The sequence below is a fragment of the Toxotes jaculatrix genome, chromosome 19 (assembly GCF_017976425.1).
Source record: "Toxotes jaculatrix isolate fToxJac2 chromosome 19, fToxJac2.pri, whole genome shotgun sequence".
Classification (NCBI taxonomy): Eukaryota; Metazoa; Chordata; class Actinopteri; family Toxotidae; genus Toxotes; species Toxotes jaculatrix.
In genome coordinates this window covers 10,006,939-10,022,482 of record NC_054412.1, presented here as the reverse complement: position 1 = coordinate 10,022,482, position 15,544 = coordinate 10,006,939, and the positions used below count along the sequence as shown (strand labels likewise).

At 39.4% G+C, this 15,544-nt stretch overlaps 2 protein-coding genes across 4 annotated transcripts in view; one reads left to right on the top strand and one right to left on the bottom strand.

Moving 5' to 3' along the window:
• Positions 1-4,156: 4,156 nt before the first annotated feature.
• On the top strand, positions 4,157-8,938 carry LOC121199547 (pro-opiomelanocortin-like). Its single transcript, XM_041064333.1, has 3 exons — positions 4,157-4,296; positions 6,617-6,740; positions 7,793-8,938. Exons 2-3 carry the CDS (start codon positions 6,624-6,626, stop codon positions 8,516-8,518), a joined length of 843 nt encoding a protein of 280 aa, XP_040920267.1. The 5' UTR covers positions 4,157-4,296; positions 6,617-6,623; the 3' UTR covers positions 8,519-8,938.
• A 1,492-nt stretch (positions 8,939-10,430) lies between these two features.
• The window catches only part of LOC121199545 (protein EFR3 homolog B), a 28,137-nt gene continuing 23,023 nt past the window's right edge, over positions 10,431-15,544 (bottom strand). For all 3 annotated transcript variants that reach the window (XM_041064331.1, XM_041064332.1, XM_041064330.1), the window contains 9 exons: positions 15,323-15,484; positions 15,016-15,147; positions 14,852-14,919; positions 14,610-14,737; positions 14,006-14,097; positions 13,788-13,836; positions 13,365-13,471; positions 13,205-13,254; positions 10,431-13,038 (listed from right to left, as the gene is read on the bottom strand). In XM_041064331.1, coding sequence (XP_040920265.1) covers positions 12,933-13,038; positions 13,205-13,254; positions 13,365-13,471; positions 13,788-13,836; positions 14,006-14,097; positions 14,610-14,737; positions 14,852-14,919; positions 15,016-15,147; positions 15,323-15,484 — 894 coding nt within the window. In that variant the 3' untranslated portion in view covers positions 10,431-12,932. The remainder of the gene's footprint in view (positions 13,039-13,204; positions 13,255-13,364; positions 13,472-13,787; positions 13,837-14,005; positions 14,098-14,609; positions 14,738-14,851; positions 14,920-15,015; positions 15,148-15,322; positions 15,485-15,544) is intronic.

The following is a 15,544-nucleotide window of genomic DNA, read 5'->3' as shown; positions in this document are numbered from 1 at the left end:
TTTTAAAGAAATATAAAAAGCAACAAAAACACATAAAAAAAACCAATGCATGATAAACTTTCATGCTTCTTGCTAATTTACTTTCACAATTTACAAATTAAGATTTTACATACAAAACACATGAAGAGCTTTTAAAATGTTAGGCTTTGCAGATTAAGCTTCACAACAATATACCCAGCTAGTCACTTCAGTCACTTGGCTCAAAATTAGCTAGCAACTATTTCATTAGTAATTTAAGTCATTTTTCATGCAACATGCCAAACATGACATGGTGTCTCAAATATGAGTATTTGTTGCTTTTTCCTTGTAATTATTTGAACAATTTTAATAAAATAGCATGAAGGTGTCACTTTGGACTAATTGTGATGGGCATTTTTCACTATTTTCAGTTTTTTGTTGTTGTTTTTTTACAAACCAAACATTATCAATTAATCAATTTAAGAGAAAGAAAGAATAACATTAATGCAGTACTTTCACAGGGAATTAAGTATTTTTACTATTTGCTATTCGTACTTTTACAGAAGTAAAGGATCTGAATGCTTCCACCAAAACTGAGGCATTTAGTTCACTGGGACATGACAACAGCTGCCGTAGATGTTGTTCACATCAAAATATAGTGAGCTGGCTTCAGTCTGTCATCTCAGACATCTGCTGTCTCCAGGGGGGCAGAGTGGAGACCACATAGTCAGGGCTCACATGTTATTCTCTAATTTGTGGCTGTGAGGGGTCTTTGTACCGAGCACTGGTCATATGAGCACCAGTCAGACAGTAGGCTTCTCAGAACGTGAGGGAGTTCCTCTTACACAAATATCCAAGAGGAATTTGGTTGTTGTTTCTAATGTCTTTGAAGTAGTATCCAACACTTTCTTTGAACTTATTTAACCTACTGGGAAACATATTTTGTGTAAATACCAAACGGTGCTGACGTCCAACAAAAATGGTTTCATTCTTGGAAAAATAGTGAGGAAATAAGTCTTCATAATTGGATAAAATCATTTAGATATCAAGTTTAACCCTTGTGTTTTGCTTTGGTTCGTCATTGTTTGGGGTTTCACAGACTCAGATGCTGTGTGAGAACAAATGCTACTAATGATTGTAAAATCAAGACCAGAGACTAGAATACAGAAATGAGCATTGTTATTATACCAAATAAGGACATATGTCATGTTTACATCCCACCCAGGCTATGTATAAACAGATATGCACTCAGTTACCAGTCTATTAGGTAAACCTAAGGTTATAATGGTTTCATAATTTGTGTCCTTCTCTTTCCACAGTCTGTAAAACCTCTGCAGATTGATGTGATGATGATACTTGTATAAATGACAGCTGGTTAAATGGCAGAGTCTTTATTAGGTAGTGATTCACACAGCCTTTTCTGGGGGCTGCATTATTATTAAGAGATGGAATTAAGCAACATCAACAGGGAGATGAGTCCAACATCTCCTAAGTGCCATTGGAATGCATCATCTCCGTTTGTTCTGAACATTTCTTTTTCTTTTTTTTTTTTTTAATCCGTTGAAGAGGTGGCTTAGTGTGCATGCTCTTTTTTTGTTTTTGATGTTCGCTTCCAGTAATGACTCAAATTGACAAGCAGGAGCCATCCGGAACAAACACCACCTGAAGTGGAAGGCCACTTGGAGGTTGAGTGGGTTAAATCTGTAGGGGCTTTAGTACTTGTTTCTGAGAGAGAAGAGAGAATTAGTCCCACTTCAGACTCTCCACAATCAGGTTTTAAATCTTATTTACTGTGAACATTTTAACCACCTTTAATCCTCAGCAATTGAACTCTAAAACACTGTATTTTTTTTATGTTAATTATGTGATGTGCCCAAAGCCCAGAGATCTTTTTCAAACCATAACAAAGATATCAAAATGTATTTTATTCTTTATGTCTTACCCTTTCCTTCTTCATGTGGGTTTGCAGCAGCACCTTTTGTACCACAGATATCACCACTGCAAGAAGCTGCAAGTTAAAATTTCAGTGTAGAGGACATATTTAGCTGTTAAAGATTAGAACTGTAAATAAAAACCTGAAATCTTTCTCTGTGTTTTATGTTATTCATGCAAACCAAACATAATAAAACGCAACAGAAATCCAATTCAGTATTTTACTCTATGAAATGCATAACAAAAAGACAACACACAAGTAATCCTGCAAACCTCCCATAAAACGAACATTACAGCCGGTTGAGAAACAGCGAGGGACTGCTCCGAGGTGTAAATCAGTGGGGTATCAGTTTCGTGAGGAAAGACAGTTTTATGTGTCTATAGGAAGGGTGGAGGAGTAAGGTCATTCAAAACAGTGTGATGGGTCATTGGAGGTTTTATTTATGCATACTTGAGCAACATGTGGTCACCTAGAGATTTGACCAGGAGGACAAATTCCCCAGTTTGAAGGAGTACTCAGAGTGTTCAATGGGATGTTTATTATAGCAGAGCAGTAATTTATGATGTTTTCTTCACACTTTCTTTACTTTGGATGGCACACCATTTACACTGAAAACAAATATTATCGTCACCTCTCTTTTCCTGGCCTCAGTCCCTTCGCTTTCATATAAAAACAGTATATTTTGCGAGGTCAGACCGCGGAACACTGAAACGTGGACCAGACTTCAAATTCAGCCTCGCTGTGTCGTTGATAAACTGGTGTAAGTTATGATACACAACAGATGGAATGTTGTGAAGAAGGCGTGTCTTCATGACTTCAACCGGAGAATCTTAAATCACTCTTTAAGATTTGCTGTGCCTGTTGCTCAACTGTTTCTTGTTGCAGATCTGCAGTATCAAAGTGTTATGGCTAAACGACACGTGGATGATCTGCCTTGATCCATGATTTTGAGATTACTTTTGCCATAAATGATCCACGTAAAGCTGCACGCGAATTTTCTTGCTTGTTTCTCAGAATGAGCACAGGGGTATTTCACGATTCAGTGTTATTGTTGTTTCAAGACTTGACCAAAAGGAAAATATATGACTTGCAGGAAGAAGAAAACAAGGAAAGAACCTGGATTTTTAGCAGCTTTAACAAGTTTTTGTTATTTGTATTGTGGACACATGCTAAAACATTAATTGACAATGTCGTCAAATATGCATGTATACATACATTGTATGTATATTAAGTGACAAAGTAAACTGAAAATAATTGCAGCATGAATCATGATGCATATTTAAAATATTTATCACTGAGATGGTGACTGTGCTCATTTGCATTAGTTTACAGGTGTGTAGGAAGCCAGCAGTTAGCCGAAGCCATCTCAGTACTTTACTGCTCATTATTCCACGTGTTGCGCATTTACTGCAAGTCTTATTCATTATTGTTGTTTTTTCTTTTTAATAAAAAAGGCACAAATGAAAAAACAGACTGTGTATTTGAAAAGAAACCGATTAATCAGTGTCTCTTCAAGCAGGCACATGTTGTCTTCAATCACCGATTTCTTTTCACCAACCCTTTCATAAAACCCCATGTGTGTTTGTGTGCATCTTCTCCATTCGAAGTGAAGTCATGACGTCAGACCAGTGAGTCAGGGCTTCCAAATGAAGTTTCCACGCAGGGATGCATGCACACCTTTCTGAACGAGAACCGAAGAAATTGACGACTGATCCAATCAGTCAAATTGATTTGCACACTTCACTGCAGCTCTTCATCCTTTGTGAAAATGATGATGCTCTGACATTAAGATGTCAGTGATTAGGACTGACCTTTGAGGGATTTAAAGCAGGGATTGATAGGGTTTCCCTAATGCGCTGCAATTGTTTTTATCCATGTATGATTATTTACACATGCATTCAAGATTTTTTTCCTGGGAGCACTGAAGCATCTCTGTAATCAGTCATTCAGGACACTGAAAGGTTTCAAGATTGCATCCCAACCACGGGAAGAAGCAGGAGGAGGAAGAGGACAGAAGCAAGTTAACAGCTAGTTCACTAATGCTTCACCTATTGTCTGGTGACGTGAGCTGTGCCATTGATTAAAAATGTGTGGGTGGCCTTTATACCTGGCATACACACAAACACACACCCCTCCCTATCCAGAAAGGAGCAGGAGACCCCTTACCTCAATCACACCCTGAGGCCTTGAGATGCCAGGCGTACTTCATGTGTCTATAAAAAGAGCTATTCTTCTCTAAGGAAGCAGCGGCAGACCCTCTCCTAGCGAGCATTTCTTAACTGAGCAGAGAGAGAGAGCAGGAGAGGAGGAGAGGGATCACAGTTACAGAGTCGCCACTCTGGGAGATCTGTGGACAAACGGAGGGAGAAAAACAGGAAGAGAGGAAAGGAAAGCAGTTGGAAAAGGTAAAAAGAAAAAAAACTTGTTTGCTTTAATTGTTTGTGCATCCTTGTTGTCTCATCTGATTGCTGGTAGCTTCTTGTTTTCCTGAATGACTAGGCACTGATGCACTATTACACTCGCTGAGTGATTGATGTAGACTTTTCTGATATTTTCGTGTGCAGCTGCATTCAAGTGGATCCACACTTCATAAAGATTACACTTCAGCTTATTGAAGAGTACGCATGGTTCGTTTAGGTGAAATTTGAAAGGCTGCCCATTTATATATGTGCCAGTATAAACACTAATCTAACTTAGAAAACCTATAATTAACTTTGCATATCATTAATAAGGTTTCAATCTGTTTTAACTGCAGCTCTTGAGCTTAATTTAATGGAGTATGTGTGTGGAGAGCGGAGCTCAGCTGAGTGAGTCATACTGTAGGACGAGTGTAGTCGAGTCTCTGCCAGAGTTACAAAGACGATGGCCCACCAAGGAGTCACTCATCAGAATAATAGAGAAGGAAGGGAGAAAGAACAAAATGCAATTTCCCATCAACACCCCCTGCAAGCCATTCAATGAACCAGGATGAAAAGTTTTTTTTAAAGAGGGCCTGTGGGATTTTCTAAATCAGTTTTAAAATGTTAATATCTGTGATATTAGTGAAACGAGATGACTCGCATAATATAAGATTTGACCGATTATCCCATGAGAATCAGTTGGACAGTGCTAAACCCAAAAGTACCCAGAAGTTGAGTTTAGTTTCTCTCTGTTTACTAGCTCCTAAAAAAATAACCCCCCTAAAGATTTTATCTCTATATAAATGTTTAAGATGGGGAGAGAGAAAAGACAACAGGAAGCAAAGAAATGATAAACATAGCAACAAAGAGATGAGACGAGGCGTTTTCCTGGTGAAGATGCGTCAAAAAGGAGGTCATTGAGTGCTGTCGTCTACTGAAAGAATTTGTTTGTACAGCTTCCTCGTCACTTAAGAATGAATATATAGATTCTGAAATGTGTGGGACCTATACGAATGCAGCCTCCTTTATGTTTGCTTGTATATTTCCATGAATGTGCACTGATTGCTTTCCTTGAGGTGGAACAAAAGGTAACATCTGCCCACCACTTATCCCACAAAGAGCCTTTAATAGTCATTTCACTTCCCTGACCTTTCAGCTCTTGACCGTAGATCTCTCTTTTAGTGTTAAAAAAAAAAGGCAGTAACCAGCAGTTAAAACCATCGTGTGTTTCGCCAGTTGAATTTTCATGTGAAACGGCTGCAACAGTGAGGTTGACATCGATGAGATAAAATTCCGCAGGAATGCATGCATGACTTGTGAAAGCTACTTGGATCCAGGCCGAAAATGGCGGACCCCCCTAACATGAAAAATGAAAACTACTATATAGTAAGGTAATTAATGAATGTTAAAACATTGAATGGCCATTGCAGAAAAGACGTTGACCACAAATCGTTCAAAACTGGGTCTGAACTCGTGAAAATTGTGAGGATTATGTGCATAGTTACTTCACTGTAGTTTTGTTACAATGCAAAGTGAAGGCAGCTGTTGGCTAGTGAAAAATTGGCATGCTCCTCAGACAGATAATGTTCAGTCCCTACTGACTGTTAAGCTCCAGATCTACTATTTCCACAAAAACAATGTTATGGTTTACGGTTCTACTTGCTTCAAGTTAACTGTGACATGTCAAATAAAATACCAGCACAGAGACATTCAGTAATTGTTGCTATCTGCATGTGGCTTTTTTTTGTTTGGTTGTTTTTTGTTTTACAGTAGATTTTACAGTAGACCCAGCTAATAACTTTCACACAGTCCCTTAAAAGCTGCAAACCCTAATGGAGCCTCTTTTGGGAACTCCAACAGAGGAGGCTCCACATAAACAGTGTCACATTTTTGAGCCCTTTAATTATCAACCAGTTTTAAATAAGATTAATGTGCCTGTGTCTGGTAAACAAGACCATCTGTTACAATATGTGTGATGTTGGCTAGATGAGGAATGTTGATAATTGGTATTTGAGCTCACAGTTATTTAACTGTGACACACTCACAGCTACAAATCTACCATTTATCTCATAAGATAGTGTTGAAACATGTCACGTTATATAAGGAAGGGAGGAAAGCGTTATGCAAGAGATCAAGAGACACCTACTGTATTTCTTCACATACGTAGCAGTGTCTTCCAGTTTAGGAATGATTAAGTGAATACGTGAGCCTGTTGGGACTGTCATTTTATCAAAGGCTTTCCTGTATTCTGTGGAGAATTTCCTTTCTGTCACATTGCTTTCTATTCAGCTCAAAGCCTCACTTGTGTTTCTGTTCTCCTCTCCAGGCAGAAGATGGTGAGTCTGTGTTGGTTGCTGGTGGTGATGACATATGCCTGCGTCCCCGGGTTTGGGTCGGTGTGTTGGAACAGCTCCATCTGCAAAGACCTGAGCAACAAGGGAAGGATACTGGTAGGTCAAACTGTCTTCTTCATAATGTCATCGCTGATTTCTTTCTATTTCTTCTCTGTTATTGCCATCACCAGGCAAGGAAACTTTATTTGTGAAGCACATTCATAGTTTAAAGAGCTTCGCATGAGACGTGGATAAAACAACAGACTAAAGAAGAACAGAGAAAATGTCAAGTAAAAATAAAAGAGCATAAGAAGTAACAAAAGAAATTTTGAGCTTCATTATTAATTGTAGAAAAAGCTGTTAATGAAGCAATCACACCTCAAGGTCCATTAAAACCTGTTCTGGAGCTTTCGATCGTATCACACAACCTTCTCCTTTCTGAATCTTTTTAAGCTCAACGTTTAAGTCAACGTAGACAAGAAGTCTTCAAAAAAAAATGGAAATTTAAGCATCTACATTTCCGTGACAACAGGACAAACTCTAAACACAGCTGCTACACCGACACTGAGGTGTTTTGTCAATAAAGGGATGTATTGTGCAGATACAAAAATCACTCCATGTTTAATGAAAAGCAATGGCAAATCTAAAAAAATTGTCATTTAAGTCTAAGAGTCAGCAGTATGAAAGCAGCTTTCCCATGTTTGGTTTAAAATATGAGAACAAGCACCAGTCCGGCTTTGACCCACTTTGGTGCTGTGCAGTGTTGACACTGTTGCCTGGAATGAGTGATTTGTTTTGGTCGTAAACCATTTTTAGTGATGTACAGATGAGGAGCAGTTGAAGCTGAAAATAGTCAAGTAATAAATCAGCAGAATGTTTGCTTTTCATGCTCAGTGCCAGAGTCTTTTCTCAGTTTCAGTTTTATTTCTATGCAACTTTTAAAATTGATTTTCTCAGTAGACACAGTCAGTCATTTGGTGATTCAGATATGCAAATTTTAAGGTCATCGGCATAATTCTGATCATAATCTTTGTTGTTTGGTGTGAAATGAATCAGCATCAGAAAGATAAAATACTTATCATTGTATCATCATCACATCTACTTCCTGCAAATCACTTAACAGTCTGGTTTAAAATGTCACTGTTGCCTCTGTGATTTCTTCCACACAGGACTGTATTCACCTCTGCATGTCTGTGATCCAGACTGAACTTACAGACTTCAAAGCATTGGATCTCAAGAGTAATGATGCCAGTGATGACCTCTTACTCAGCATCATTCTGGCTAACCTGGCCTCGTCTGAAGACAAGATATCAGACTCGGATCTGAAAGCCCACAGCGACGAGAGACGCTCCTATTCAATGGAGCATTTCCGCTGGGGGAAGCCCTCTGGAGACAAAATACCAGAGCCAAAGCTGAGGGCCCACAGTGATGAAAGACGCTCCTACTCAATGGAGCATTTCCGCTGGGGGAAACCCTCCGGTCGTAAACGCCGGCCCATTAAAGTCTTTGCCTCGTCGCTGGAGGGAGGCGTCTCCTCTGAAGGCAGTTTTCCCCCTCGGGCTCGCAGGCAGTTGAGCAGTAATGAGGACGAAGCAAAGGGGGACCTGAATCAAGAAAGTCATCGGAAAGAGGGATTCCCGAAGGCGAGGGTCAGCTCCAAGTCACATGTCCTGTTAAACCCCCAGGATAGGAAAGATGGGACCTATCGAATGAGTCACTTCAGATGGGGGAACCCACCTGCCTCTAAACGCAATGGCAGCTTTATGAAGCCGTGGGAGGAGAAACCTCAGGGGCAGCTGGCTAAGCTCTTCAGGAACATTATAGTCAAGGATGTGCAGAGGATAATGGGATCCATGGAGGAGAATGGGAGGGGGGTGGTTGAACAAGTCTATTAGCCAATGCATGTTAGTGCTCACAGGGTTTCATTTTAAATTACAGAAACTTTTCATTATCATTGGCATGTTGTTGAATGTCTTTTCAGGGCCAAAGGTTTGTCTCATTAAAACATTAACAAAAGATGAGAAACAAGGTAGTTTTGTGTTGAATAAAAGCAATGATCCGACTGCCTTGACCTTCTTGGCCTTGACTTGGAAGTTACTCATTTATTGTTTTGTTTGTTTTTGTGGGAATTGTCATTGCTGACTCAAATGTATTAAAAAAAAAAAAAAAAACTAAACGGAGAATGCAATTCCAGGGCAAGAGGTGGGTATGAAGGACAGTATTTTAAAAAGCATAGCAGTTTATTTACAGTGGTATCTTATTTTTTTGTAAATTAATATAATATTAAAGATCATTCTGTTTGTTGCAAACAATAACAATAATTGTCTGACTGATTTCATTTATAAAGCAAATACTCGAGTTTAGAGCACATTAAAAATGTTAGTGATGAAGCATGACATACAAAATGATGTATTAGAACAATGTTCTGGTGACTGATGGAAAAGGCTTATGACAGAAGATGGATATAGAAGGGATAGAAAAAATAATATAAACACCTGTTTATATATGAGTTTAGGTTTACAGACACTGAAAATGTGAGTTAAGTTATATTGGAAGCTTTTTTTGAGGGACAAACAATAAGTCTCCATGCAGCCGTCAGGAAAATGATTCATTAAATCAAGGCAAACACTCACAGGCCAGTAACACACACATGACATCGACACAGGATTGCAGTCAGCAGTCTAAACTATCAACAGGTATATGATAGGAAAGTCCTTTTCACATGATCACAACCATAACATGAGAGATACTCAATGGACATTTTCTTTTTTAGGGTTTTTTTGTTGTTATTCAAGAGACAAAAAGATGAGTCCAGTTAAAAGCCTCTTATCTTTCTCCTCCTCTTCAGGTAATGTTTAACTTGTCCAAGGGGTTGGAGAAACCCCCACCCTTCTCTTCTCTCCAGGTTTTCCCATTCCAACTTGAGCACCATGACAACATATGTGACAATGTCCTTGTGTTCCTCACCTGTTTCCTCTGGTGGAGTCTTCCACTGCCAGCCCATCCTGGTTCTCCAGGTCCTCTGTGGCTAAGGCACCACACTTCTGACACCAAGAACTTTAGTAGGAAGCAAAGGGTCAAGTCTGAGCTGCCATCTTTATGAAGCACAAAGCACAAAACAACATTGTACAACATATAAAGTAATCTATCTCCTCCAAACTGGCTGACTCATCACTGACGGTTTTTGCATCTGTCTCTACGTTAACAAATCTTACAAAACTTCTCAGCTGACAGCAAAAATCAAAAATTCTTATACTCCTTTTTTTTTAAGTATTATGAATATTATTTGACATTTGAAGTTTGGTTTTTAGGCTAATTAGTTCTCCTGTCCATAGTTTTTGGATATCATGTTCTGTTGAAAACACTAGGAGAAAAGACACAGCTGAGATACATGTGATGAATTTGATTCTGGTGAACTATCCAATCAGATGACGACACACAATTGGCAAAAACACAATACAAGCACTGGAGTTAGTACAGTACAGTTGTACATCAGAAGCTAAACATTGTCCATTAAAGGCAGAGAGAATAAGCACTGTTGAGGAAATATCCGCTCAATTCTGTGCTGAACACTAGCAGCTGACTGAAGACTCAAGGTTAACCGTCATCTGAGTTTGCAGTCAAGTCTCTTTGAGTAAACAAGTTTTTTTTTAAATTCCCGGAATGATGAATTTTCCACAGCCTCCTGTATCTCAGGTATTTCACATCAGAAAATAACATTCTTCTTTGTCAGGATTTCACTTTTATCAACAATAATAGTAATTTTTTTTAAAGAATCTGAACCAGATCAGACCTTTTATGGTTACAGAGAAATTTATTGTACAACACAGCAACATCACTAGCATGCAAAAGTCAGGTATGACACTCATAAGGCATTTTCTCCATGTAAAAGCTGCCTTTGTCACTAGGTAATCCAGTTTTTAAAGTGCAAAGTTCACAGAATGAATAGATTTGACCTACAGCACTACATTGTAAACAGATCTATTAACCAGACATGTAATGACAAAAGTAAGATCGGATTACCATCAGTTAATATTACACTATGCAATGACAACAAGCAGACTGATAGATTTACAGGTCTTCACTGCAAAGTTGCAAGATGCTGAAAAGACAGTTTTACTAGGTGTCACTGGAAGGTTCAGACAGCTGCACGTTGCTATGAGCTTGTTCTTTATTAACGTGGTGGAAAGAGTCGCTGGACAAAAACTGTAAACTGTGTCTGAAGAGTTTGGTCTTGGGTAATGACGATAAAAGACGCACATCTGCATGAATGTTCAAAGAGAGACATGAAACCATATACACTCACTCACACACACACTTGCACGGACGAAAGGGTAAACACGAACAGACAATCTGCTACACTGGCATGTGTGGACATAAATATACATATAGGGGGACACTACGGAAAAAAAATACTAAAACAAATAGAAATCTGGACTGTAGCAAGTGACGATCAGGAACAAACGAGAGACTGTCGTCCACATTAAACAAGATGGTTGCAACACGTGCCACGCCCAGCGATGCCGTTAATTCACAGAAGCACAGGAGCAGGAGGACGGGCGGTCTCTTAAAGCATCACAAAACTGAACCATCACAGCACCACACCAACAACAACAACAGAAGATACTATTTAAATTACACAAAAGGATCAGCTACCTACAGTTGGGCTGCATTAGCCAGGCTAGTGCCAAATTATTGCCATTATACTTTGTTTTTATTCCTGTGAGCGTGTGTGTTTGTGAACACACAAAATGGCTTTTTGACTCACTTAAATCTCGCTCTATGAAAAAGATGCACTGCTCCGAGGCTGCCACAGCAGCAGTCGGATGCAACGACAGAGTGCAAACTCATTCCAGCAGGACTCAGGATGTAATGGCAACAACACAGATCAGGATGAAGGTGCTAAAACCTGTCTCAAAAACTGTGGCTAGTAACGAAATTGACAGTAACTTTTAAACTAGTTTTTCTTGTGACAGTTTATCAGATGGGCTCGTTAATACTTCACTAGTGTGATCCACTGGCCTCGAGATGATGCAGATTTGCACGGTGGGCTGTTCAGACCCTCGTCAATAAACGTTCTGATTTCATGTGTTGCTGGTTGCTTATTGAGATTTTAACAAAAAGTATCTGAATACTAACTAAGGAGCTTTCTCCCCCATCTATCGACACTAAACAGTGCAGTGGCAGTCTAAAATTAGAATATACAGTGTATGTACACAGACAAGAACATCCCTACTTTGTACATCAGCTTAAAGATTTATATATTTCTCTGTATATACACATTTATATGGGAAGGAGAAAAATAAAGGATCCTTAGTTCTTTTTCTAGTGTTTGATCTGGTAAACATCGTGGTAAACACAGAGGTTTAGTGTGGTCATCATGACTGTGGCGCATTGTGTGTTTTAACTTGAGTCACCTGTAAGGCACACTCACTTTGGAGAATAGCACACAGATCAGCAGTTATCTTTCATTTCAACCACAGCATAAACATAAAAAATTATTAGAATAAAAAGTAGGTGCAGGAAATAAATGCCCATAACAAAAGAAAAAGCACTTTTGGCTAACACTAAAAAAAAGCAGTAAAGCGTTAAAACACTAAAGACAGATGAGCTGAGTAACATGGGAGATTGGGAGTAACAGCTTCATATTTGTATATATCTATCCACATTTCAGTCAAACATACACAACATTTCACTGTCAATAAAATTAAAATGCATCTCATTCACATACTCTCTTCCTGCCCCCCCCCAAAAATAATTTAAAAACGAATAAAACATAAAGTGTCATGAGAAAATAAGCACGATTGGTCAATCTGATTTTGTTACCAAGGGTAGTATGGCACCCTGTAAGGGACAAAAGACTGTTAGGAATTAGCAGTGCTATCAAAAATTTCCAGTTACAGGGCATGCAACGGGTTAATTCATTCTAAAGACAATTAAATAACTTTCAGTCTGTCACATTTTCTTCCTCACAGTTCTTGAAAATGTCTAACTTAAAAATCCAACCTGTGGAATTTTATTTTATTTAATTTCTTTTACAGTCATTTAAGTAGAACCGAAGGGAATTAATTAAATAAAAGTTTGTTTTACTTCTGCATTTATTGACATTAGCCTGCTTGTTTTGGCTGCAATCACAGGGCAAAGGAATTGTCATTTCAGACAGCTAAGTTAATCAGCAGGTGGCTTGTTCTTTAATTGGCTTCAAACAACTGCGGTTGTTCGATCCCGGGGTCAAGATGCGCTTACAGTGAGGATCGGTTTGCATCTCCCAAACGCCTTTTGCCTTCAACAGTTCTGCACCTTCCTGGTTTAGTACACACAAAGGTCAGGAAACTTCATCTCGTAGATGGGTACAGATCGACTCTGAGTTTGGCCGTAACCTGATGAAATGGTTCCAGATGGGCTGGGTGGGGGTCTGAATGTGAAGAGGAAACAAGCCACAGTCGTCATCGTCATCATGAGTCAACAGCATCATCATCCTCACCACCCACTTAGTCAGTATCACAGCTATCAATGTCATTATTGCCCTTTAAAAAATGATTAAACAAATACAATATGGATTAAAAAGCGCTGCTTTTTACCTGATTGTAATCTCAAAGATCTGATTTAGTTTGCTCTGCAGTAGAGTGGCCTAGACAGGACAAAACAAATTCTATTAGGCAAAATCTAGAAGCTGAAACAAGAAAAAAATATATAAAAAATATATTATGTATACATAAAAGTAAAGTGTTTTTGACAGACCCTGGCACCGCAGTGGGCAGCTATTTCCTCGAAGGGGGCCTTCTGAAACTTCTCCACCACTTGTCTCCTCCGCTCCCTCTCCTGCTCCTCCATACCCACACTGTCCACTAGAGGGAGGCATTACAAAATTTAAATTTCAATAATTCATCAGGGAAGTCACCACTATTCTTCTGCACTCATGCTTTGGCAGCTTATTTCCACTGTTTCTGTTCCATTATTTTAATTATAGCTTATGAACAGGACAAAAAAAGTTACCTAAACTAAAATGTTTAGAATGTTATTTTCTTTGGTTTATACAAACACTGGTGATCCATCAATAGAATCAACAGAAAGTTGAACGTAACAAGCACAACAGCGTGGTGATCGTGTGTTGACAGGTGTGTAATTTCATAAATACTTTAAAGCCAGAGTGAGTGGACGTACCAATGGCATTTTTCAGGGTTTCAAATGTGATCTCCTCTGCTGGAGTCCTCTGCAGAACAGAAGAAAAGTACAGTGATGAGGAGATTTATGTCTCATATATATATAAGAGGTGAAAAACTTGATGCTGAAAATGTTTTCACAAATGCTAAACATCTCTATCTGGACCATGTTCGAGTTCTAGACCATAAAACAGTTGTAAATTGCTTTTGTGCCTTCACCTCTTCTTTCTCTGGACTGTTTCGGGACTCCACCTCCACCTGGAGCGAGATGGTCTCACCAATGCTCTTTCTCTTGGACAAACGGTCTTCATCTGGAAAGACAGTGCACATTTAAAACAGAAAACTCCCAACAAATGATTCAAAACATATATCCTCAAACTGCAAATTCTGATGCATTTATTCAATAGATAAAAGCTAAGTAAACCCAAACAGAAAAACGGAGAGTGTGAGACTTTGACAGGCTGACAGATTAATATAAAAATGAACAGGCACCCAAGAGAGACTGTCCTCAAACTCGATCATCCTGGTTCACACCCTAGAGCTGGAAAAGGGTCTGTGCACTGATGAAGTGTCCTTTAACAAAACACTAAATCTTCACTAGCTCCGGGGGAGTAGTTCAGCTTTGAATTTCCATTCAGGAATCAATAAAGTGCTCAGACGAACTTGTACCACACTGGCAAGCCAACAAACATTATCATCATTTATTATTATTTACTTGAAGCGAAAGGCACATTACTCATCTTACGAATTCCTCCACTTTGCCACAGGTGACTTTTGAACTCTTTTTCATTTTAAACACATAACACAACGGAAGTGTCTTTACCTGTATACTGCGGGACATAAGGCGTAGCCAGTCTCTCTGTGTTGTAACCACTACCTCCAAGCACCTCAGTGATCTTTGACTGCAGGAACAACACATCCCCTTCTACCTTCTCCAGTGAGGAAGGCAGCCTAGGAAGAAAGAGGGAGTGGTGAATGTTTTTTTATTACAGAGTAGAAAATAACAACAGATTCAATACTGGTATGGTTTGAGAGAAAGGAGAACTGAATGTAGGTGGTACATACTTGGGGTTATCAACAAAGACATCCTCGGGCAAAAGGTAGGGGCTTTCTTTCTGTCTGACCTCAATTACCTGAAGGGCAGATGACAAAGGCAGTTTATTAACACATAGATTTTTTGTGGTATTGAGAAACATAGACACACATAGAAACACAAAAAAAGGCCAGACCTCGTGTATGTGCTGGCAGAAGGCTGGGACGGTGGTGAGCTGGCAGATGAGGTTGAGGTAGGCGGCGGCGAGGGCATGAACAGCACAGCGGTTATAAACAGGCAGAGCCTCGTCGGTGGACAGAGCCAGGTCCTGCACAGGACACAAAGACACACCAGCACTGTAAAACTAAACACTGATCAATGAAGCACAGTGGTGTTACCAGATAACTGTAGTTCGGAGCAATAAATTTTGTCCTAAACAAAACAGATCAAAGTGATTATAATAAAATAAAATATTACTTGATAGCATGCATGTGCACTGGTACCTGCAACGCGACTGCCAGGCGAATGAGGTCCACCACCACCTCTTCATTTGCCAGCTCCACGCTGAGAAGGCCCAGCAGAGCAAAAAGGGCCTCGTAGTGTTGCCGACCACTGCTCTGCTCCTTGCAGCCCAAGTAGATGTGTCGGTACAGCTGCTGGCCGTGCTGTGAGTGGAGGATGCACAGAGAGAAAGATGAGTCAAGAGAAAGACAGGCAGAGAGAGT